General features: G+C 39.2%; 1 protein-coding gene across 1 annotated transcript in view; it reads right to left on the bottom strand.

Moving 5' to 3' along the window:
• The window catches only part of APC (APC regulator of WNT signaling pathway), a 192,579-nt gene that overhangs the window by 115,867 nt on the left and 50,641 nt on the right, over positions 1-26,071 (bottom strand). Inside the window, exons 3-4 of the mRNA XM_045020885.1 lie at positions 10,599-10,683; positions 9,879-10,080 (exon numbers count right to left, since the gene is read on the bottom strand). Coding sequence (XP_044876820.1) covers positions 9,879-10,080; positions 10,599-10,683 — 287 coding nt within the window. The remainder of the gene's footprint in view (positions 1-9,878; positions 10,081-10,598; positions 10,684-26,071) is intronic.

The following is a 26,071-nucleotide window of genomic DNA, read 5'->3' as shown; positions in this document are numbered from 1 at the left end:
TGGGTGAAATGATTTCCAAAGGTTTCATAACCTCTGGATTGAAACAAGAAGCTACCCAGAATTCATCACGTCCACGGTCTTGAGATCTGGTTCTTTACTGGGATCACAGTGACCTTACCTGTATTAAAGAGAGCCCCAAATGTACCAGTAGTTGAGATGGGTCCACGGTTCTCTTCTTTTTGTTGATGACAAAGTCCAGTGCCCTGAGGAAAGAGGACTTCAGTTCCAAACCCTGGAGAGCATCTTGTGTTGTTGCTGCCCTGATCAATCAAGTGTGGAGGCAGATGTGTATCTTTCTATACCCGAGAGAAATTGCTATCTTAAAAATACTCTGAGGGTAGAGAGAACTACCTGAAAGCGTTTCCTACTTTGAAATGCAATGAACTATAGAACCCTGTGTCAATACAAAATTTGTATCCACATCCGATCAGCAAACATGGTCCACAGTTATCCATAGATTTGCATGGCTCTAACAAGCTATCATTTTAGAACATAGAGATAAGCATCTTTAACACTGGTAGATGCAAGGAAATCTCCTGGCTCAACTGCTGCACTTAGGTCTCAAAGGGCCTCTATATTTAATTTCTTATATGTCATCTAGCCAAATTAGATCAAACTCCAGAGGAGTTGTCTCCAGGTAATCCGGAGCAATAAATAGGAAAGAATATATACTGAATTTCTAATCATATGGAATCAGAAATACCCCAGATTAGTTTTATGTTGCTGATGGCTGTAACTGCCACCCCTCCATTTCCTGGGATTCAAGGGGAACTAACAAAGTCAGCTCTTGGCTGGGTTTAATTCTATGTGGTACCCTGACATGCTGTAACAGGTTTTTGTGTTTCACAGTTCTTGAAAAAGTAGTGAAGTCTATTCCCTAAAGAAACGAAATATATGGCTCTTGTCTCTGGTGTCTAAAAGATTCTTTATTAGCCTTGACAGAGCCTGACATCCTGATTCAGCCCATTGGATCTGGCTGGAGAAGCCTCTGGATCTGAACCTGAATATGGACTTCAACAATGGACAAATCATGGGCTATTCCTCAAAGAGGAGTAAGGTTACTTATTATCTGGCAGAAATGCCTCTTGTTTTGCATTCCAGCAAGATAGATGGTAACCCAGCTCCTGATGTCCCACCAGGGGGCCCTGTGGTAGAACAAAATGGGTCTAGCTGAATAGAAATATACTGTGGCTGAGGAGTGGCTGCATGAGCTGGGCAAGGCAGATATCTTAGTGACAGCTCCTCCAAAGCTGTAGGGTAAAGAAAACAATGACTGACAAACCTTTGAGCACGTTTCTTCCCTTTATCATACCTCATTCACTTAGTCTTACAGAAGAGGGATAGGCTTCAACAAGCTGCAATCAGTGACAATCCTGATTTCCATTGCAGAGGGCTTTGGCAAAGGCTGTATTAGCTAATTCTGGTCTTTGTATGACAGAGAAGTTAGCTTAGAACCCTCTACACGTCCCTCATGGATAAAATGTCTGTCTATGCTCTTAGAAAGCATTATCTTGGAAGAGCCCTGGCCACAGAGCACACAGGAGGCAGCTAGCAGCAGGAGTAGCAAACATTTAAATTTCTTTCTTAAGAAAAAGCATTTTGAGGCTCCAAGCAAGTTCGGGGCCCCTCTATGCTAGGTACTGTACAAACTGTAGAAACACAAAGAAAACACAGTCTCTGCCATAAGGGACTGCAAATTAATTCTTTCACGTCTTTACTGATTTAAATAGACATTGATCAATAAACTTCTCTATAACAATGAAGAAATTTCATTTGGTAATTACTTATGCCTTTTGTCAATCCCTCTCAGATAATTTCAATAACATTTCTATAAGATGCCATGTTTTGACTGCATAATCATTTAGGAAATCCAAAATGCTTAATTGTCTTCAATGACTGATCTGACTTCAGTAATAAACATAAAAAACCCAACAACTAAGCAAAAAAAAAAAAAAAAAAAAAGACACCACTGTCTTTTAGTTAAGAAATAATCTAATTTGGCTGACATCTCAAGAAATCAATTAGATTAGACCTCCATTAAAAAGCAACTTCCGCTTTCTACCCTAATTATACAGCAGTACAATTTTTTTCATTAGAGAGCAGTGGAACATGTACACTCACTATGATTGCATAAAGAAACAATACTATTTTCCGAGAAACACCAGCTACATCATCCTAATGTGCAATAAAACAAGTGGATCTTATGGTAAACTTCCAATTTCAAATAATCTGTTAAACACATAATACAGATGTCAGACTTGTACTTTTACAAAAGTCTTTCATAGCTAGGTCTCCAGAAAAAAGATTTTCAAAATTGATATTAGAGAATTCTAAACAACCAAAATCCATTCACAGAACATAAAAATGAACATAAATGATTGCCGTGCTTCTATAAGATGAAGAATACTTAGCAAGAGGAGTGAGACATTTTGGTGGCAGTACAATCTGCTTTGTCAGGTGGAAGCAGAAAAGGACAGAATCATTGAACTGGAACAGACCTCGAGAGGTCATCTAGTCCATCCCCTGCACTCGTGGCAGGACTAAGTATTATCTAGACCGGGGTCGGCAACCTTTGAGAAATGGTGTGCCAAGTCTTCATTAATTTAAGATTTTGCGTGCCAGTAAAAGGTTTTGTGTGCCAGACTGGCAGCGCGGGCGGCAGACGGAACCCCAGCCAGGCAGCGGGCTGAGAGGCTCATCCCACTGCCGGTCTGGGGTTCCGTCTGTTGACCCCTGCCAGCCAGGGTCCCAGCCGCCGGCCCAGCTCAGGCCACTCCCAGCCCGGGTTGGCAAGCGGGCTGAGCGTGGCTGGCAGCTGTGACCCCAGCTGGCAAGGGACCGGCGGCCAGAACCCCAGACTGGCAGCAGGCTGAGCAGCTCATCCCGCTACTGGTTTGGAGTTCCATAATCCAGGCCGGCAGCAGGCTGAGCAGGGCCGGCGGCCGGGACCCTGGCTGGCAGCAGCATGCCACTAAAAATCAGCACGCGTGCCACAGGTTGCCGACCCCTGATCTAGACCATTCCTAACAGGTGTTTGTCTAACCTGCTCTTTTTTTGCAACACTGTTGCCTCATATTTAGCTTGTGGTCCACTATGACCCCCCCCCCCAGATCCCTTTCCGCAGTACTCCTTCCTAGGCAGTCATTTCCCATTTTGTATGTGTACAACTGATTGTTCCTTCCTAAATGGAGTACTTTGTATTTGTCCTTATTGAATTACATCCTATTTACGTCAGATCATTTCTCCAGTTTGTCCAGATCATTTTAAATTTCAATCCTATCCTCAAAAGCACTTGAAACCCCTCCCATCTTGGTATCATTCGCAACATTTATAAGTGTACTCTGTATGCCATTATCTAAATCATTGATGAAGATATTGAACAGAACTGGAGCCAGAAGTGATCCCCCACTGCAGGACCCCATTCGTTATGCCCTTCCAGCATGACTGTGAACCACTGATGATTACTCTCTGGGAACGGTTTTCCAACCAGGTTTGCACCCACCTTATAGTAACTCCATCTTGGATGAATTTCCCTAGTTTGTTTATGATGGTGGAAACACAGGAGAAAAAAATGGAGCAACACTACAGACAGCAATGAAAGATAGCTAATTTAGTAAGGTAATTTTTGTTACTGAGCAGGGCTTTGTATTTGGCTTAGTAGTTTGGCATCACTGCTCCAGTATAGGAGTTCTAGGTTTAAGAGTGGCCTTAGATCTCTCACTCCCCAGGCAGAAGAGGCTAGGCAGCATTGCAGAGTTGCTGTACTTTGTTTTGATAGTATGGTATCAATTCACTACACAGCTGCATCTGATTAGCTGATCCATGGACTGAAATTTGTATCAGACACTTAGGAGGATACTTTACCCGCCTATCCGGAAGCAAAGTTCCCTTTACCTTGAGAGTTTAAGATGGAAGAATTGTTACAGATCAAAGGAAAAATATCAAAAAACACAAATGATCATCCCATTTTTGTAACTGAAGATTTGTCATATCTGTACACACAACACGTTGGGCCATACTTCTGTTCTCAGTTACATGTGGGCAAATTCAGTGGTGTTGCAGCAGTGCAGATGAAAGTATATCTTGGACCATTACATCCATAAAGTTTTTCTCAATATAAAATGTTGGTAATTTATTCTGTTATATGCTAACCCCAATGGAATAGCATAAGTAATAGCCACATGGGCTTCTTTTCTGACAAGTTAGGATTTCCCAAGGCATGTCCATTAAGGTTCTTTCTTGCAGCACCTGGATTCAACTGAAAGTTGGCCCAGAGCTAGTTTGGAGTAATATCCCTCTGTTAACAGAAAGGACAGAAACAAAACATCAACTACACTGTTTATATTATATAACTGCATATATAATATATATTATCTGCTATATTCTTAGGCCATAAAATGAGAAAACGAACCTTAAAACCAGTCCAAAATCCTAAAAATTATTTCCTATAAAAATGACTGATTTTTCACCAAGTACAGTAACTTCTGCTCAATGCCAAAAGCAAACCATGTGCAGTTGTCTCTTCTAAGCAGCTAATGCATAAAACATCTATGAACATGAAAAATCTTTGAAGCAAAGTAGCTTGGAAAAGCAACTTAATTTATTAGGCAGTGATGCTTAAATTAGCAAAAGCTGGGATATACTATTAGTTTTGACTGAAAATACTGTCAAAGTTTCAGTCTAGTATGTAAGAAAACTGACATTAAGTTTGTGCAACCTCAGAAATACTGTAGCATAGCTAATACTTAGACTGAACACAAACCTTATACCTTTGGAACAACTGAAGTTGCATTAAAATCCCCTAGGACAAGCAAGCATTACTGGTAGCCACTAGAAATGCTTAGGAAAGAGGCCCAGGCAAAAGAAGTGAGCTAGTGCGGAAAGAGGCAAGTAGTGGTCGGACACAGAAAAAGGGTGAGAAAAGGTCAGAGAAAACACACACAGAAAATGGAAGACAAAACAGAAGGAATAAGAATATTTTATTTAGACCATTTACCAGCATCTCGTCAGTCCCAGACAAGTTGTCCAGTCCAGTTCTCTGCTGATGTATTACGGGAGTGATAAAGGCCAGGGTACTAAACTCGCTAATCTAGAAAAAACAAACAGGGCTCGACCCTCACTTAACAGTTGGACATGTGCTAGTGAAGGGATATTGTTTCACTATTAACAAACCTCTGAAATGAGCTTCGGACAAAACAGAGAACATGTAATACAAAATGAATTCTAAGCATGTGAAAGCACACATTAAAACATATTTAACAGCTATAGCAGAGTAACTTACTTAAGAGTTGATTTTTCATACATTTTATTTCTACTTAGTAAAAATGTGTGAATCTGGCAGGGAGCTGAGGGCTATGGTGGGCGTATTGGGATGAATTTCATGGCTGTAATAGGTCACTGGAGTGGGAACTTTTTTCTCTTTTTGGTTTGAGAAAATTGTTGTACTTATTTTTCTTGTTTAAATTGTTTTAAACTTTTAATGTATGTCAAAGATTCATTGAACTTTCAGAAAGCTTTGGGTTTTTTTAAAATTAAATAAAATACATATCTGATAAATATGTCTATATTTAAGAATAGAAAGTTAGCATGCAAACATGTCAAACAAATTTAAACACAAAACATAGGAAAATAAAGTTAAAATACTTTTAGGTTAGTTACCTTACAGTAACTGTGGTTCTTCAAGATAGGTTCTCTCTATATAGTACATTGTTGTTGTGCATGTGCCCCAGGCACTTGAGTTTGGATTCTTCAGGCCAGCAGCATCCATTCATCGACGCAGCACAGTGAAGACACCACAGTAAGTCGACCTAAGCTACATCGACTCCAGCTATGTTATTAATGTTGCTCGAGTAGCATAACTTAGGTCAATTTACCCTGGTAGTGAAAACAAACCCTAAGGGTCATCGTGCCTCCAACCCAAGGGAGTAATGGCAAGGCAACCCCAATCACCCCTCGGTCCCTTCACCAATGCAAAATCTAGGTGTTCTCAGACTCCACATCAGCAGAGAAGGAGGGTGGGGCATGGAACACATCTGGACAACACATCTTGAACTACAATTACTGTAAGGTGAATAACATTTTCTTCTTCTTTGAGTGCTTTTTATATATATTTTCATTCCTCTTTTGGTCATTCACAGGACATATATACTAGGAATCTATTTGAACAATGATTGTAAGATGGCTCTGCCAAAATAAGCATTGGATCTTGATGTTTCTATTATGAAGTACGGTTGTGTAAGCATATGTGTATAATTCCAAGTTGCTGTCCCACATATTTCTACTATTGGAACGCTTTCCAAAGAAGCAGCAGAAAGCTGCTTAACCTCAGTGGGGTGAGTGGGCTGTAGTCCTCGAGGGTGGATCTCAGTTATCTGTTTGATAACCTAATTTAATACAAGCAGAAAACCAGTTCAATTTGTGTTGTATTGATACACTCTGACCTTGTGTTGATACACTTTGACCTTGCCTGCTCACCCATACCTGCATAAACAACAAATAACCTAGGAGATGCCCTAAATGGTTTAGTGCTATCTAGATACAAGTGTGAACTTTATTTTTGCATTTGTTGGAATGTGGCTTGGGAAAAATACAGGCATGTATATTATTTGGTTGAAATGGATGTCAAAGACTAGCTTCGGCAAAAACTTTGGGGAAGGTAACACGGTCCTCCTGTCTCTATGAAACACCATATACGGAGGTCCCATCACTCTACTGCCCTTCTGGCCAATGTTATAGCCACTATGAAGACTATTTTGATGGACAAGTGGAAGAGGAAACGTAGCATGGGGCTCAAAGGAAGGATCCATCAGCACTAGGTCGAAACCATGGAAAGAGAGGCTTCCTGGATGGGGGAAGTACCTGCATAAGGCCCTTCAAGAATCTAGCTACTGTGGGACATGAGAACATTCAATGGCCCTGAATGGGAGCATGTCAAGCTGAAATGGCTGCTAGGTGAACATTAAGGGAATTTACAGACTGTCTTGAATTCTTTAAGAACAGGAGATATTCCAGTATATCAGGTATGCAAGTTTGAGATAACTGATGTTGGTGGGATTGAGTGACTAAACCAGTGGTCCCCAATGTGGTTTATGTGCGCCTGCCTAGTGCCCAGCAGGGGAGAGAAGCCACGGCACCACGCCTGGTGGGGACAGAGAACTCCGGGGCTGCAGGCTGCGGGCGCCAGTGTTCTCTGTCCTCCCGGCTTCTCTCTGGCTTCTCTCTGCACTGCCCAGAACTGGCGCCAAAAAAACCCAAAACAAAAACAAAACAAAAAAAACCAAACCACTCCGACTCTGCAGAATGGACGGAATGCCGCCCCATAGCATATGCTGCCCCAAGCACGTGCTTGCTCCACTGGTGCCTGGAGCCGGCCCTGTATGTGAGTAATTGTTGGCGCCCGCCACACTCTTCTGAAAACATGAATGTGCTACTCGCCACAAAAAGGTTGGGGACCACTAAACCAACCTTTGAAGAGTCCTTTCTACTGTGGATAAGGATATTCTGTACCTCTACACAGTAGCTTCTCTCTCTACCGATGTTAGCCAGTCAGGCTTCATGGTATGAAGTGCATGGATGATCTGAAGGGAACATCTACCCCTTCATTTGTGATATTACATCTGGATGAAGAAGTAATTGGACTGGAAGACTAACTGAGACATTCACCAGATCTGAGAACCAGAACTGCTTTGACCAGACTGGTGCCAGCATGATCATCTTGGCAGTATAAAATTGCTCATAGCATTCAGAGTACCTGAAAATGGTGATGTGCCCATTTTGATGTCAGCAATAAGAAAGCAGCCATCTGTCAGTGTAGGCCCTCATTTATGAGCATTGTAAGGCAACCTGGCAGAGATATGTAAAATGTTCAGATGCTTGTGTGACTTCTTCTGGATAACTTCCATGATCCTGTGCTGTAACTCCTAAAAGGTCTTATAGACATCAGGCTATGTACTGGAGATTGAAGGTACCACTGCCTAATTAGGAGGTGATGATATACGAGTTGGCACAGCCTGGTCATTAGTCTAACTCTTCCTTATCAAAGCCTTGTTCCTGCTGAGCAGTAGGTGGAACTGATGCCCTATACCCCCTGATGGCTCAGTAGAGAGGGAGACCTAGCTCTAGACTGTGTGGCAGAAGCAGGCTTTTTGATAGGTTGTAGTCCCCATCGTGCTCAGTATGAGCAAGGTACTGGCAACGATATGACACCCATTGGGGTGGGTACCAAGAGGCATTGTTTCTCCTAGAGTTTTTGGGCATTGGATAATAGCAGTATGCCCTAGAATCCCTTTCTGATATGTAGATAGCAAAGGACCTACACTCCAGTGAATGAGAAGGTGGCACCTCCCTGGTACAGGCAGAACCAGAGGAGGGAGAAAGAATAATCCTCTTCTAATGCAGAAGCAGTTGTAGTTGGGGTGCTAGGCAATCACTCAGTATACTGTCTACTCAGTATCGTAAGTGTACTTGGTACTGGAAAGGCAGTAGTGGATGGTACAAGAGGAATTTTGACCACTGACAACTGCAGTGATTCCAAGACCACGGAGACTCTGACGTCTATCAAAGCCATAAAGACGTGTGAATGGAAGTGGTCAGTACCAGTACCAAAGACATCAGTATCAGGGACCTCTGTGCTCCAAAGGCAGGGTGGCCAGTGTTTGAGTGTCATAGAGTCAGAGTTCAAGACCAGAAGGGACCAACAGATCATCTAAGTCTGATCTCCTGTATATCACAGGCCATAAATACCCCACCCAGCACCCTGGGTTTCAGAGGGACCCTCCCTGGGCCTTGAACTACCCTTCTGAGAAGCAGAATGAGAGGGTTCCTGCTGTTTAGTGCTAGGATCTGATGAGGGGGACCTAGATCTATACCCCTTAGAGGACCAGTGATCCTTTCTTCCCCTATAAGCAGAAGTTTTACTGGACACTAAGGAAGATCCCTCCAGGTATGTCTACACAGCAAAGAAAATCCTGCAGCTGGCCCATGTCAACCAGCTCAGGCTTGTGTAGCTCAGGCTTGGAGCTGTTCATGGCTGTGTAGACTTCCAGGCTTCTGCAGGGTCACAGTGCTTGGGTTCCAGCCCAAGCCCGGAAGTCTACACAGCAACAAAACAGAGTTGGAGCCACAGTCTGAGCCCCACGAGCCCAACCCAGCCATGGGTTTTTCTTTGCCATGTATCGATACCCTCAGAGACAATGGAAGACTTTTTGAAGACGTCTGCTAAAGAATTTCAGTTCCAGACACTCCACTCCATAGTCCTGTTCATTAAAAACAGTTTCAGGTAAACTTCTCATCTTGTGGTCTGTTCGAGAAAAACTTGCAAATGGCACATCTCTCTGGAATGTGCCTTAATTGCTGAAGCACAATATCCATCATTATGGATATCCATCATTAAGGGGCATTACTGCCTCACAAGAAGGACACATCTTAAATCCTGGAGACCTCTGTTCTATCATAAGGGCTGGACAGTACCAGATGAAGTCCTTCAGAGAAAAAAGTTTTTTTCTGCCTTTTTTTTTAAATCAAAAGGAAACACTTAAGTATCAAATACATGCTAACACTAACTCACAGACACTGCTGGCCCAAAAAATCCAAAATCAAGTGCCTGGGGTGCAACAGTGGAACACATATGGACAAACACTTGAAGTAATAGTATATGTTTTAATTGCACTTTATTCTGTATTTAATGGAACCAAGAATCTACAACAGATTTAAGCGTTCATCTAATTCAGAGTATGCTGTTGCCCAAAATAAATACAAGTGATGGCTGAATAATATTAGTATGGGGGGATATTTTTCATTTTATTTTAATGATTTCACCAAGTTTATATTTTTAAAATTAAAAGAAGTTGATGCACAATTAACACCAATTAAAAAGTTACCTTTCTTTCTCTAGTTCTTCTAAATAACCTGTGCTCTCTCTGCTTCCATTCATAAACCCTCTTCTTGGAAATGATCCCATGGGAACAGGGCTGCACTCTCCTGAACGGCTTGACACGGACCCTTCCCTGCTTCCATATGAACGCAAGGACATCTTTGGCCTTAGCTTCACTCCAGGAAAGTTACCGCTATCCAAATTCAGTTCTGAATGAAAAATAAAGATCAAAGCTTTGTAGAGCAGAAGCTTAATAGCAGCAAACCTGAAAGACTGTATACACTTTAATTTTATATTTTGTGTGTGTCATGTAAACAAACTTTTTTTGTCTTTGGGTTGTTGGAAACAAACAGGTTTTTCTACAGATCCCAAAGGAAAATATTGTGTAAACCAACCAACCTTGATAGTACAGTTGGAGGATCATGTTATTAAACAAAAAGGTAATAAACCACTATTTGAGCAATAAAAATCAAGTGTAGTTTTATGGACGTTCAATAAAATGTAGCTTGTGTATCAATAGTATTTTGCATGGAGACTTAGGATAAACATTCCAAAAGCACCCATGTGATTTTGGATCTTTAGTCCCGTTTAAAAAAGTGATTTAGGCACGTAGGATTCTTAAGTTTCATTGAAAGTCATTGGGACTTGGCATCCTTTGAAAATATTACACCTCAGCAACTACAATTGGCAAGCAAGTAACCCTACCTAAAAATCTTTCTGAATTTACCTTTAAGTCGCTCCAACAAATCAATCTGCCCAGAAGAAGCCATTGCCTCATCTTCAATGCTTCCTTGTAGCTGTTTCAGCACCTCCTGCAAAAAATAGTGGAGCACAACTAAAAAAAAAATCCATACCACAACAATTGAAACACAGAACAAATGTATCTCTTCCTCCCCAAATATCAGATTTCATTATAATAAATAATGCAATATTGTCACAAGTCCATTGTGACATTTCATCTGAACAGTAATCCTCTGTCATTTCAACAATTTTATTTGACTTGATTTCAACATTCTTCCAAACATGATTGCATTCAGGAGTTCATTCCCTTAAAATAACATATCACCTTTTACAGCACAATTCATCTCAGTATTTCAAGGAGTTAGGCGTTATCTTTATGTTACACTTGGCGAAATCAAGGTGCACAGAAGTGAAGGCCAAAATTTTCAAACTTTTGTGCCTAAAATTAGTCTTGTAAATCTATTATTTAGGCACCAAAATAAAAGTAGCTTAATTTTCAAAGGAACTGAGCATCTTTAAGTCGCAAAGACTTCAGTAGAAGCATAGGTGCTCAGTTGCCAAAGTTTTTCCATAGAGACTCATCACTGTAGTAACTAACTATTAAGGGTCATAACATATTACTGCTGCTACTACCTGGCCTATGAGAAAAAGATTTAAGACTCAGACATGTACAGCCTAGAATTTGAAGCAAACATCTCTTTCTGCTCTAAACTATAAACTGATCAAATTATATAACTGAGCAAAGAAAAAACATGATGCAGAAAAGATTCACTATAAAAAACACTGATTACTGAATTAAAAGGGGCTTCTAAGCCTCCAGGCCCCTAATGCTCAATGGCCTAAATTCAGGTGGACAATCAAATGTGAGTTAGGTCTGAAAGCTTTCACTATTATAATGGAGACTCCATCAATAACAAAAATAAATTGAAAAGCATTGCCATAAGGCAACCCCCCTCCCCCCAAAAAGGAATAAAAAATTATTTGTCTTGTCTCATGATTTAGAAACTGCTTTTAGAAGAAACAGTAGTCACAGAAAGACCATGTCCAAATAATTAAAGAGGTACCCCTTAGCTATTACATAACTGCTCCTACATCATGGATAACTGCTCCTACATCAAGAATTGTGCATCCTTTTGTTTACTGTTACAAACCTAAAGAATTCTAGACAAACAATTACAAATATCCTCTTTCTGTTGCTGTCCTTTGTATTTTAAGGAAATGTCTGCTGAGCCACTCTTCCTCAATGCTAACAATTCCTGGAACACGTACAGCAGAGATACCAGATACATTGTGCTCCACTAAGAAGTAGGGAGGAAGAGAGAAAGAATGGATTCCCTTAGAAGCTAAGATGTTCTATATTATGATAGGGGTGCAATCTTGAAGTCCTACTCAGGCTCCAATTACTGTCCCCAATGCAAATTTCAAGTATAAGGGTTTTGAGGAGACACTTCCACAGGGTAGGGTGCTATGATTTTCCCTGCATCAACTAGGAGGCAGAGCATGGAGCAACTACACAATCACTCTGCAGTCTCTGGGCTGCATAAGTAGTTGTGGCACACTGTTCAATTATAGGCCAGTGTTTCAACCAATGGAACTGTGTAGTTCAGGCGCAATAACCTGACCCCATGATTCCCATGCTGCTGAGGGCTAGAGGTAGGGAGAAAGTCTTTGAAATGAGTTATATTTTTTTGAAACTCCTGGAGAACAAAATAGAGAATTTATTAAAATAACACTAAAAATGGGTTGCCGTGATGTTGTCAAAGGGAATTGCTCATTCATATATTTTCTTATTTCTCTAACCTAGTCAAATTATTTGTTAAACTAAATGTCAACTTTTTTTTTCCATTAGTTTAAGGTCAGGTAGCAATTTTCTATCCTGCCAAATTTAAGAGTTGTCACAGATGGTATAAAATATTTTACACCATAGTGATTCAAATTAATTTTTTTTACACAAGTCCAGGACACAATCTGCAAGCTTTTCTTCTGCTGTACTCCTACTGACTTCTGCAGAACTAGTGAAGGATTTTGAAATTATATCTTTACTCAGAACTGAGGTACAGTTTTGGTGATGTCGTTTTTGTTAGATATGTATGGCCTTGTCTACATACAAATTTGCACCATTTTAACTAGAAATATACCAAAATAAAGAGTATCTACAAAGGGTTTTCCACCAGTTTAACTAAACTGGTTTTTAAACAGTAAAAGTTAAACCATTGCAAATTTTGTATACAGATGGCTTAATTTAACACTATTTTCCTTATTTTGGGTCTCCAGGAGGGTGGGATCCTAAGTATCAAGGCTCCAGCAGATCTGAGTCCATCTGTATGAAGTGGAGTTCTGATGCCATATCTACACTACAGGTGCTACAGCAGAACAACTATGCTGCTGAAGCACCGTCATGTAGATGCTTCCTACAGTGATGGAAGAGGTCCCTTCCCCCACCTCAACACTGTAGGTAATCTGCATCCCTCAGCATTGATAGGTAGGTCAACAGAAGCATTCTTCCATTCTAGCTGCATCTACACTAGGACTTAGGTAGGCATAGGCACAGCGCTCAGGGGAAGTGATGTAGTTGTGCCCAAGTGCAGAGTAGGCCTCACTGTCAAAACGGCCAAGCATGGGGAAGTTTGTACTGATATAGGCAAAGGAATCATTTAAAGATAGCAATGGAAGGTAGAGTGCCATGAAACATCAGTTTATAGTAAAATTATTGGTTGAACTTGTGATGGCCTTACACGCAATTCAACAGAATTTCTGTGTTTATCTGTCTGTCTGTATGCAATGCATTAAGTTTTGAACATCACAACTGATCATTTCCAAAATTTCAAGGAATTTTCTAGGCATCAATATACAGAATCCTATTGACTGGGGGAGGAGGAGGAGGAGGAATCAGAAAACCAAAACAGGGGGAACATGGGGAATAAATAGAGACACTGCATTTGATTAGCACAGTCACAGCTTCAAGCACGTGTGGAATTGTCTATAGATCAAACAACTGGTTGATGGCACCAATTAATGCCTTCCTATGTAACTATACCCCTGCTCAACCTCCCAATAGAGTTTAATATGTTGACACTCTGAATGATTTATCTCCCAGACAGAAAGCAAAATAATGATGGGGAAAGGGAAATGGGAGTCAAGTGGGGAAGGGGACATGCACATAGCCCTTGCCCCATCTCACTAAAAACACAAGTACATCCACACCGGGTCAGACCAATGGTCCATCTAGCCCAGTAACCTGCCTTCAGATAGTGGCTGGTGCCAGATACTTCAGAGGGCAATTTATCAAGTAATCCATCTCCTATCATTCAGTCCCAGCTTCTGGTAGTCTGTTGGGTCTGGGTTTATTATGACAGAACTGTCACTGTTCTTTACATGTTTTGTTTCTCTAACTTTAATGAGCTTCTGTTTGTTTCAGATACTTTCATTTATCTGAAACGTTAAATTTATTCAGAGTGTAGCAAAATAAACCAATACTTCTCCTGAAATAACATTTGAGGTAGATGTAAACAGCTGCCACAGTTATCCCTATCTTGGCATCAAGTTGGGTTAATTTGCAAAAAAACAAGATATATTGAACTTGCTGGACCATTTAAATGTAAGCTCTTGTTTTTAAGAGGGTCGGTCATTAAATTCAAGTGACCTTTCCTTTGAGATGCAAGGGAGGTGCAGACACTTGTCAATGCCAGGAGAAAATCCAGATATGGAATGGCTTTAAAAGACACAGTCAGCTGTCTGGGTTGGTGATTTTGACTGACAGCTCTGGTACCTAGTCAAAAAGAATTCAGAGCCTGATTTTGCATATTTAGTGACACGGTCTTCAAATCTGATGTTCCAAATATTATCTATGAATGTACCTGGCCTTAACTGAAGTGACATTCATTTTCACATTACATCACACCTCATCATATATTTCTTACTATGTTTGTAATCAGAATAGATTTAAATGTTTATGTGTAAAAGCAACTTTTTCTGGTATCAGATTAAGAGATTGCAAACTGTACAACACAAGATAAAAACTAGTACATATTCTACATAATTTAGAATGACAAGATTTAGGACTGCAACCTAATCAAATGAAAAAATGCTGAAAGTTTCCTAATGTTTGGTAACTGCACACAAAGGTGGATGGATCTTTTATATTCATCTCCAGTTTTGTGCATCTCTCCCGTTAACACAGGTTTTAAAAGGAATAGACGTATGTTTTTATATTTACATTTTACAGCCAAACTCAAGTAGGTCTATAGTCAAATGCACTGAGCAACATTAAAAAATATTGAAATAATGGGGGAAAAAAAACCTTTGTTATGCATTTGTAGAGGTGTGACCCAGAGACCACTTGGTGTCAACTGGCAGAGGGCACAGGCATAAATAAGGGTTACAGGTTCTGGTTTCTACATACTAGTTCGTCAAAGAATGTAATGTAAGGTTTCTACTGAAAGCCTGTGTCACACTGTTACTCAATCATTGTGAAATGTATAGATGGATAATACATAAGGAGTTATACGTGTGTGCGTGGGTGTGTGACCTTAAAATTATGTTCTTAAGGTCAATGACTTGGCACTGGTCACCAGAAGGTGGTAAGTTTCTTTCAGACAGGAGACACGTATCTACCTGCCTGGCTATAATGAGGTTGAGTATTGTATACTTCTCAGTGAACATCTATTTACAGTCTGAGCAAAATGCTAATCAAGCGATTACAAAGTCTTCATGGGAGATTCTAGACAGGAAAAAAGAAGCAGCAGGGGTAATTTTTTTTTTTTTAAACAAATGAAGATAATGGATCACTGGAACTATATTGAGGGTGCAGAGATATAACCACCTATTCTTCACTCAGGAGACAAGCTGCCAGCTGATTTGTCTGATGAATAGAAGATTACAACTGATCTGGCTGGCTGATGCTGGGAGAGAAATTTCAAGTGACCCAACCTTTTTGAAACAGGAGTATGCCTTGTTTAGGCTCTAGAAAGCATGCTATGATTTTATTTAATACGTAATCATATATTTCCATGAATTCTACTTACTACTTCTTAAATCTCTGTTCTTTGTTAGATACATGTATAGTAAAAACAAGAAGTTTATTTAAGTGCTGTGTGTAGAGCAGAGTGGTGATCCTGAGGTGAAACTGGTAAGTTGGTGTATACTATTCCTTTGAGAATAGCAGATCTGTGAATTCTGAGTGTGTTCACTGGAACAGGGGGACACTCTGTGCTCAGGAGCTGGATGTCCCTATCATTAACCTCTAAAGAGAGAATGGGGCCTGCAGAAGCCTGAAAGGCAGTGCTTGTGTTGACAAATGCTGGCAGAGTTGGGGAACTGACCCCTGACCCACAGCAGGCATAGACACGGCTTCCTCACGCGCAAGGCAGATGGTAACAAGGTGTTTTACAACCCTGCTTCCCAAAAGTACCCATTGCTGGAGGTTTCTCCAATATTACTATAACTTTAAAGGATCTCTTACCTGACCTCCATAAAAATCTGAACTTGACACCTGGTTAGTAGTACTAATTATAGTAATAGTCAATAGCATATTGTTGCCTGTTGAAACACTATGATAGCTCAACTTTTCACTTTAGGAAAATATAACTTCATTTCAAATAACAAATGCTATTAACTTATCAGGTTCTTTGGACAATGATGTTTTCAGTAAGAAAACTAGTAGCTGTATTCATCTGATGTCATGGTGCTCCAGAGCTGTCATTTTCTGTAGCTACATAGTGAATTCTGTTCAATTTTTAGTTTATGTCAGATCAGTTTAAATATCCTATTTTGTGCTTAGCAAGAATAACATGTCCAAAGTCATGTCAGGGACTATAAACATCACCAGCTGGATCTTGCCTAATACTCTTCTCACAAAAATAAGTGTTTTTATTTGATTATTCAATCAACTGGTTTTCTGCAAGCAACCTTTAGAACATCTGCAAAGCCTAACTCCAAAAGCCAATGCTTCTGGAAATGCAGTAACAGAAAATCGCTAAGGACTCTGCAAATACAAAAAAACTCAGTCACAGAAAAGGCATCCCTTCCCACTTCTTGTTTAAATGCACATATTCAGTGATATCTGAAACAAATACAGTTTTGAAAACGTATTTTTATGCTGAATTTTACAGGTACTCAAAGTTTGAACATTATTCAGCGTATATGATTTTGGAAAAACCCCATCCCAATTTGTAAATTTGTCAAATTACATTAGCTGAATAATCACACAAGACGAATTCTTAGAGTGTATTTGATTTGATTTCTTTTCCATTGACTAGTATAGTAGGTATTAATAAAAATGCATATGAGCTGATATTTTTGTCTTCTAAACTTATGTGTGTTTCAAACCCAATACTTTTGGGAGTTATTTTTTGGGTTTTTTGTTTTTGTTTTTTTTTAAAGCTAACCTGCTCATTTTCACAGAGAGAATTCATTCACTCTCTAAAACAAACTACCTTGTTGTCTTGTAGACAAGATCAGACATTGCAGCTGTATTAAGTGAGGAAGATTATGTGGACAATTTAAAGAAACTTTGCTATATTCTTTATGCATATTAAAGAAAAGCAGTAAACTCTAGGATTTTTATCAACTTATACAGTTATCAGGTGTCACTGTTTGTTCATTTATTGCCTGTTTGATAGTGCCAGACTAATGGCCCCCCAGAAAGACTGCAGAAAAAGCAACTGAAGGATCACTGGTTTATACTGCTGCCAGCTACTTTTCCTGAGCTTTAGTTCCCCACTTTGGGGGAGTGAAGAACAACTACAGCAATTGCTACGCTGAATATGTTTTTTGTCAAAGTCAAATTCTGTTCCAAAAGTAAAATGTCACTTCACAATTCTAGTATTTGATAATTTCATTTTATACCAATTTCCCTACCCAATGTTAACGTAATGTGTATATCTACGCAACTGAATAACCCCTATAACTAGTATCTGCACTATGCAAGTAGAATCTATAATCATTACTTTGAATTTATAATTATGAATTATTACTTATTTCTGCTCTCCCCTACTCCAGTTCTCTTTTTGGCACACACTGGTGATTATAGTACCTAATATAGGCCATCTTTATGTCATGAGCTTATTCATCCTTCAGACAACCGTTTATCAAGAGACTTATAATTTATTCACTTCTTTAAGTTGATGCATGCGATATTAATTTGTGAATAGTTCATACTCAGTGGTTTGATAAAAATACTTTTATTTATTTCCACACAGTAGTTTGTGAAGCATTTTATATATTTATAATTATATTTCTGAGTTTGGTTTATGAATTCCTAGTCTTGCTGTTTTGTTTTGTTTTTTTAATTAAAAAGATGAAGCAATTCAAAGTAAGTTTTACAAATGGCTAACTGATTACTGTTTCTACGTTTAGATTCAAAGGATATTAATACAATATTACAATGTAAATAGTCATTTTCTCCACCCTTTATAGATTAAATTTTGTGTGTTTACTCCAGGGTAGATTTGATTTAAATCACTAGTCAGGAAGACTCAATTTAATCATGAAAGTGCATTCTTGTTGGTTGTTATAACCTTAATACACATTCTTCACAACTCAGATATAGATGTAGGTTTAATTTTTAGACGGTACACTATACATTTTTCGAAATAAATCACTTTAAAACTTTTCAGATTAGTTTTACAGCTATATCAGAAAATTAATGATTGTTTGGTTATTTCATTTACCAAAGGTAATTGAAGCAGATATTTATGAAGTCATTGGGAGGTGAACTATCTCCAATTCAACAGGTTAATCAATAATATTTGGAGGATTATTTTGCCATGCTGTATTAGGAGGAGAACATCACCAGACAGACATTTACATTGTTTTATTTAACTATTCTCAGCTCTCTATATTATTTATTTAAAAACATTTGTGCTGTTAACAAGCATGTTATCTCTGGAGACACAAATCCACAGTTTGAGAACTGCAAAACTAAGCATCTCTGATGGTGTCTTCTAGACCAGGGGTAGGCAACCTATGGCACGCATGCCAAAGGCGGCATGTGAGCTGATTTTTAGTGGCACTGACACTGCCTGGGTCCTGGCCACCGGTCCGGGGGTTCCGCATTTTAATTTAATTTTAAATGAAGCTTCTTAAACATTTAAAAAACCTTATTTTACTTTACATACATCAATAGTTTATTTATATATTATAGACTTATAGAAAGAGACCTTCTAAAAATATATTACTGGCACGTGAAACCTTAAATTAGACTGAATAAATGAAGACTCAGCACACCACTTCTGAAAGGTTGCCGAGCCCTGTTCTAGGCTGAGTCCCATAGGGTAGATAGAAAGATTAGCCTAAACAATCTATACAGAAGCCCCTGGAACAACATTAGATTGGGTCCCTAATTCATGAACTACTGGAACTCATTTACAAAACTTTTCTTAAACATTACATGAATATATTGTCTCATACTATAGAATTAGAATTTATAATCCCTATTCCATGATGAGATATCTTTGAGCTAATGTATTTTAATTAAAACTATCTTTAGATAGGATTTAAATTTAAAAAAAAAAATCAGATTTTTTGATTGTTTTTAAAAACAATCATTGATTTTTATCCCCCGTGGTTTACTCCAACATCTTACTAAATTCCCTTTTCAAAAACCTAAGCCTTAACCCATTTCTTCCACTTTTTTTTTAATTAATCTTCCTATCTTTTTACTTTCCCTTTCAATTTTTTCCGCTTCTACTCCAATTAATCTGCACAAGGGCCAGTGACTGCTCTGCTGTGATTGTGCTTTATTAATTTGAATATTGACTTGTGAAGGCAATAGAAAAAAATCAATGTTGTATTACATTAAGCAGAGGCTGACATCCAGTATTAAGGTCAGAGTCTGGATTAAATTCTGCCATGCAAGGCATCTTTTTTTAAAAAAAAAAAATGTTTAGAAACAATGGAAAGCATTTCTTGCTTATCTTGAACAAGCAAAAAAGTTCAAAAAATAGTATTTAAAACTGCTACTTGAAACAAATTTGAAAGTATTAATTGCCATTTAAAGTATAAGATTTCTATCATTTTAGTTTTCTCAATACTCTGAGTTTCTTCATATAATGTAACACTCTATAGATCACAGCTGAGCAAAAATTGGCATTTCCATCACAGGGGAGGTTCTAAAATTTCAACATCTGTTTTTGTTCCAAATTGGGACAGCAAGTCAAAATATCAACAGTTTTTGCTGAAAGTTTGCAAAAAAGTCTATTCAGAAAATTCAAAATGTTTTGTCTCAATACTTTCTATTAAAACAAAATGTTTCAACATTCCTAAATCAAAATATTTCATCTTGAGTCAGTTTAGACATTGAACATCTACTTAAGGTGCCACAGTGCCTCATGGGAACTGTAGTTTGGTTGCCTCATGCCCTCATTCTTCCCTGTGCCCAGGACTTCCTGCCTGGACTACATCTCATGATGCACCACAGTCACATGACTCCCATACATCATGTCATATAACTGGATGGTTTGGGGGGCAGGGCGGAGAATTGCAGTTCATCAAGGGAGATGTAGTCTGGCCAAAGAACCCATCCTATAGAAGAGAATGGAGGCATGAAGTGTCCAAATTACAACTCTCTATGGCACTTTAGGCAGAGGAAGCAAAAAAACCATCAATGAATGCATCAAGTGATGGGAAGAGAAGATTTTAATTGCTTAGACACCAATGATGGGAGCCTAACTAATAAACAAGAGCAATTCCAATTCCTCATTTATTATCATAAATTCAACTTAGTTGGTATTACTGAAATCTGGTTAGAAAATTTACATGATTAGAAATTTAAAAATTGCTGGTTATAATCTATTTAGGAAGGAAGGATGTAGAGGCAAAAGGGGAGGGAAAGTGGCACTCTTTATAAAAATGGTATTGCCTGTTTCCAAGTCACTGACAATTTGGAAATAAATGATCTCGAATGTTTATGATCCATGTTCTAACACAAGATAAAGCATAAGATGTGGTACTAGTTGGTGTCTGCTACAGACTACCAAATCACACTAGAGAACAGGATGACCAGCTCCTTAGCCACAAACCCAGAGCCCAAGTCCCAGCACCTCCCACAGGGCTGAAGCCAGGAGCCATTGGGGCTGAAGCCCTGATTCTTGAGACCCCCCGCAGGGCTGAAGCCCGGAGCAGCAGGTCTGAATTCTGGAACCCCAAAGCTCCTCATAGGGCAGAAGCCCTGAGCCAATGGGCAGAGTTGGGGGGACACTGGGCCTGCTGATGTGAGTCAGGGGGTGTAGGTGGCACTCCCTCCCTGGACCTTGCCGAACAGAGTTGGCTCGAGCCCTGTTGGCCCCCTGCCCACCCAAAATAGAAGTCAAACTACACCTATGCCTGAGTTCTCACCCCCTCGGGACCAGAGCCCCAAGTGCCCTCTACCCCACTGGGCCCTGGAGTTTTTAATAGTATGTTGTGGGGGGGCCTCAGAAAGAAAAAGGTTGAGAACCCCTGCTCTACCCCACCTCCCATTGACCTCAGACATAGGGAGCACAGTCAAATGAAATGGGCTATTTCTGGAGCACCTGTAAGCTCCAACAAATTTCCAGATGCCAGAAATTCCCTTTGTGGCCATTGGCAGCAGTGGCTCTTATAGTTGACTATTTTAGGGGAGTAGGATGGCATAAAATTGGCCTCAGCATTTGGGAGCTGCAAATAGCTCCTTTGCACACATCCTTCCTTTACTGTGCCTATTGCTTCTTAGGCACGTCTGAGAATCCACCCCAATACGTACATGCTTCACAAATGCATTGTTAGGATAATTTTTTTTATTGATACAGGACCAAAAACTACAACCAGAGCCCTGCTGTGGTAGACACTGTTCACATATGTAATAAAAATATAGTCCCTGTTCCAAACAGCTTATAAGGATGTGACAAGAAGCAATAGACTGGGAAAAACCAAACCAAGTGGAATACAAGGGAAGCACAAGGTGACAATTATGTTTAGCAGCCTTGGTGCACTAACTGCCTAGACACTGGTGGCACAATAAGTTCACAATGCTTTGTAGAAGTACAGCATTAAATACTTAGTATTTTTCAATGATTACCTTAACTATAGCCAAATATTCTGACATTTTGTATTATATAAAAAGCTCTACTTTCAACACCTTTGCCAACTAAAATCAATACAGCAAATGTTTTTCTGTAGTTCTTTGGTAGCATATATTAAAGTTGATATGTTCCCAGACAGGAGCCAATTAATAATGGTAATGGTTTAACTATAAAGTGGGCATTTCTACTATACAAAAATAGTAGGCGTTACTAAAATTGGTATATAGTTCCGCCAAGATAGATATATAATCATGATTGTATAGTTTATAGTTAGCAATTTGTTGTAATAAAGCTTTTTTAATGTAAACCATTTTTATTTAATGGTATAACAAAGCTACAGAGAATATCCTTACAACTTTTCTAACATTTTAGTCCAAGTTAATGCAAAGCAGGGATCAACTTTTCACAAAAATATACTTTTTGGAGTTTACTCAGGTAATTGCTCTCCAGGACTTTGGACAAGACTTCATTATCTGTGATTTCTTTGAAGAATATACCTCAGTTGCTTCCTTCTGTATTAGGTGACAGGTATTTTGACTACAAAGTTCCTGGTAACAAAACTACTCTAGACCATAACTATACTAATATAGTTGACTTTTCCCCTATCAAAAGGGGGGTACAGTATCTTAGCTCCTGAAGCCAATGAGAGGGACCACTGATACAACTTTTATAGCATATGTATTGTTCTGCCTTGGGAACAAGATTCTCAAATGTTTGTTTTCAAATCTATAATTTTAATGACTACTGCATAATAAAACACACAAAGAAAAATGCAGTATATTAACGTCAAATTTTAAATAAGCACTTCAGTTACAGAAAACACTAGTTGTACTGTATTTGGTCACCGAAAATAAAAATACACTCATCTGTTTGCCTAATACTAATCTAATCCATATTAGTAGAACTTTTAGAACAGCAACTATTATGTGAATTTAAAAATAAACAGAAATCTTGCTTCCACATCGCCAGTAGATTTTACTATTACCAAATCTAAAGGCAACGCTTGAAAAAGTAGATTTTCCTTTCTCATTGCCCTACCGAAACCTTCCACTGTATGTAAACAAAAATACTCTCTCTACAGTCTTAAGAGTAAAAAGAGGGCATCACAAACACTGCATGTGCTCTCAAAAGTGCCCTGAGTTGCATTAGTTTCTCCACCTTTGGGGCCCAGACTTTTATCCATTTAAAGGACCCCACTGCATAAGAGTGAACGGGCTTCCACTGAATATACTGCCATCCAGCATGGGAATTATCTCCACAAGCTTCCAAAGAAATGTCTGTTGCCTTAGGAGAAAAAATTCCTTTAGACTCCACTGTAATTTCCCCTATTGGGAAGCGGGGTGGGGGGAGAATGGGATCTGTGTTGGAGTTTCTTCTGGTCATGGTCCACCACAAAAGGAAGCCACCTCAAACTCCCATTACCAACAAGGCGGCCCATTAAATAGGGCCTCAAACACAAGAGGCATCTCCTCTTGGGGACTGGTCCTCTTGGTAGTCTTACCTGTGAGAAGGTTCTGCTAGCAGTGTACCAAAAAAGGGCTTATTGGTAAGGTTAAGTTTTTGTCATGGGTATTTTCAGTCAAAGTCACAGACAGGTTGCAGGCAAAAATTCACAAAGCCCACAACCTGTCCTTGACTTTTACTAAGAATACCCAGCAGGGGCTGACTGCCGACTGCTGCTGTAGCCCCACAACACTCCTCCTGTGGCACTGACCAAGCCTGGGGACCACTGCTCCTGCTCTGCTGGCCCCAGCAGCTGCTGACTCGGTGGCTGATGCTCCTGGGTGGGGGCTGACAACCTGCTGCTGAGGCAGGATGAAGCTGAAGATGTTATGGAGGTCCGTTGAAGTCACGGAATCCATGACCTCTGTGACAGAATCGGATCCTTACTTATTTCATTTGCAGAACAGCCAAATAGCCCCCTTAAAGTCATCCCACTGCTGGGTGTTCTGAAGCATGCAAAAAGTTTGTTTACATTAGAAAAAGTGTTCAAGATTAGATCAGGGTTAATTACAAGATCATAGCAAGCCCCAACCTAGGCTGAACCACTTTTCTTATTCTAGCTGTAACACAAAAGAGATCAGGACTGAAGGAAGTGGAAATGTGGATGCATGCCTCTCAGTAATTTGTAGGGATACAAGAAGATGCAGCAAGGGTTGTAGCGAATGGGCAAGGGAACAAAGGTCAGCACTCTACCACTGAGCATAAGGGAAGCATCAGTTTTCACCAACTATTCTCCTTTTTTTAATTAAGTGTTTTATTGGTTGAAGTAAAGCATAAAGGAATAACCACAATCAAATAAGAAGACAAAGGTAACAAAGCCATATTCACTCACACTGGACAATAAGTTATATTTATTAATTGTTCATGTTGTAAGTAAAGACATTGTCCAATGTATAACATATATGTAAATTGGCTTGATTGATCCTGAATTATATAGACATAAGATAAATATTCACAAATAAAGTTATGCTAAATAAAGTATTCATACTTAGTTTTGACAAATGCATTAATTTTTAAAGATCACTACTTTACACCTTTCCTGTCCTTCACAAAAGCCATAAAAAAATTAAAAAACTTTACAAAATTAGTATCTTTCTCTACCAATAGTGTCATGGTCAAAATACATAATGAAAATAAAGAGCCAATAATAGTAATTAAAGCAAACCTTCTGTTACAATTGCATCCTGCCTGTTAATGTTATGCCCCTTATTTATATCTGATATGAGACAACATGTCCATTACACTGGATAAATATAAAGTAATACACATTGGAAAAAAATAACCCCAACTATACATACAATATGATGGGGGCTAATTTAGCTACAACTAATCAGGAAAGAGATTCTGGAGTCATCGTGGATAGTTCTCTGAAGACGTCCACGCAGCAGCAGTCAAAAAAGCAAACAGGATGTTAGGAATCATTAAGAAAGGGATAGAGAATAAGATGGAGAATATCTTATTGCCCTTATATAAATCCATGGTATGCCCACATCTTGAATACTGCGTAAAGATGTGGTCTCCTCATCTCAAAAAAGATATACTGGCATTAGAAAAGAGAAGGGCAACTAAAATGATTAGGGGTTTGGAACAGGTCCCATGTGAGGAGAGATCAAGTGGCTAGGACTTTTCAGATTGGAAAAGAGAAGACTAAGGGGGGATATGATAGAGGTATATAAAATCATGAGTGGTGTGGAGAAAGTGAATAAGGAAAAGTTATTTACTTGTTCCCATAATATAAGAACTAGGGACCACCAAATGAAATCAATGGGCAGCAGGTTTAAAACAAATAAAAGGAAGTTCTTCATACAGCGCACAGTTAACTTGTGGAACTCCTTGCCTGAGGAGGTTGTGAAGGCTAGGACTATAACAGGGTTTAAAAGAGAACTAGATAAATTAATGGAGGTTAAGTCCATTAATGGCTATTAGCCAGGATGGGTAACGAATGGTGTCCTAGCCTCTGTTTGTCAGAGGGTGGAGATGGACAGCAGGAGAGAGATCACCTGATTATTACATGTTAGGGTCACTCCCTCTGGGGAACCTGGCATTGGCCATTGTCAGTAGACAGGATAGTGGGCTGGACGGACCTTTGGTCCGTCCCAGTATGGACATTCTTATGTTAACAATTAAATAAAGTAATTTCATCTCAAAGAGGAAAATAAAACAATGCATTTAATAAATTAAATGTTTCTATAACTTGCATTAAAATAGTCTTAATGCTAAAATTTAAAGACAGCTCAAAGTTAATATGCTGGAATGCATCTCAACAGTGTTCAGAAACAGAGCAAGAAATGAACTGGATAACTTACATTATCTAAGAGGATGCCAAGTATTTTGAATTTATGTTAAGGAATGCACCGTAAAACATGTCACTTTCTGAATCACAATAGCAGAATTTTATCCAAAAATAGCTGTCATGAGAAATACATTTACTTAATGTTGTCTTTATGCACTATGTTAACACTTACTGCCTCCTTTCGCTGTGGATTCTTAGTCTTAACTGCTGAGAATTTTTGGCAGGTGTATACAGAACAATGAACAATAAAATATCCTCTTTCCCATCACCAAATATCACAGCATATGGTGCACTAAAACTCTTCCTGATTATTTGCAGTTAGATCAAGATCAACATTAATATTCTGTATTTAATTTTTTTTTAATTGAAATAGATAACATGATTAAAGTTATGTTTTAGTCATGGGTATTTTTAATAAGTGTCAGGTAATGGGCAGTAAACAAAAATTCACGGCCTGTGATCTGTCCATGACTTCTACTACATACCTCTAACTAAAACCTGGGGGGGCTGCTCGGGGGTGCCACTAGTGCTGGGGGGGGCAGGGGAGCAGGGGGCAGCATGTGGCCCGGGACTCCCGCTGGTGTTGGGAGGGGGTTTGTGGGGCCGGCAGGCTCCCTACCTGGC

Source organism: Mauremys mutica, chromosome 6, assembly GCF_020497125.1.
Source record: "Mauremys mutica isolate MM-2020 ecotype Southern chromosome 6, ASM2049712v1, whole genome shotgun sequence".
Classification (NCBI taxonomy): domain Eukaryota; kingdom Metazoa; phylum Chordata; order Testudines; family Geoemydidae; genus Mauremys; species Mauremys mutica.
This window is presented reverse-complemented; position numbering and strand designations above follow the sequence as displayed.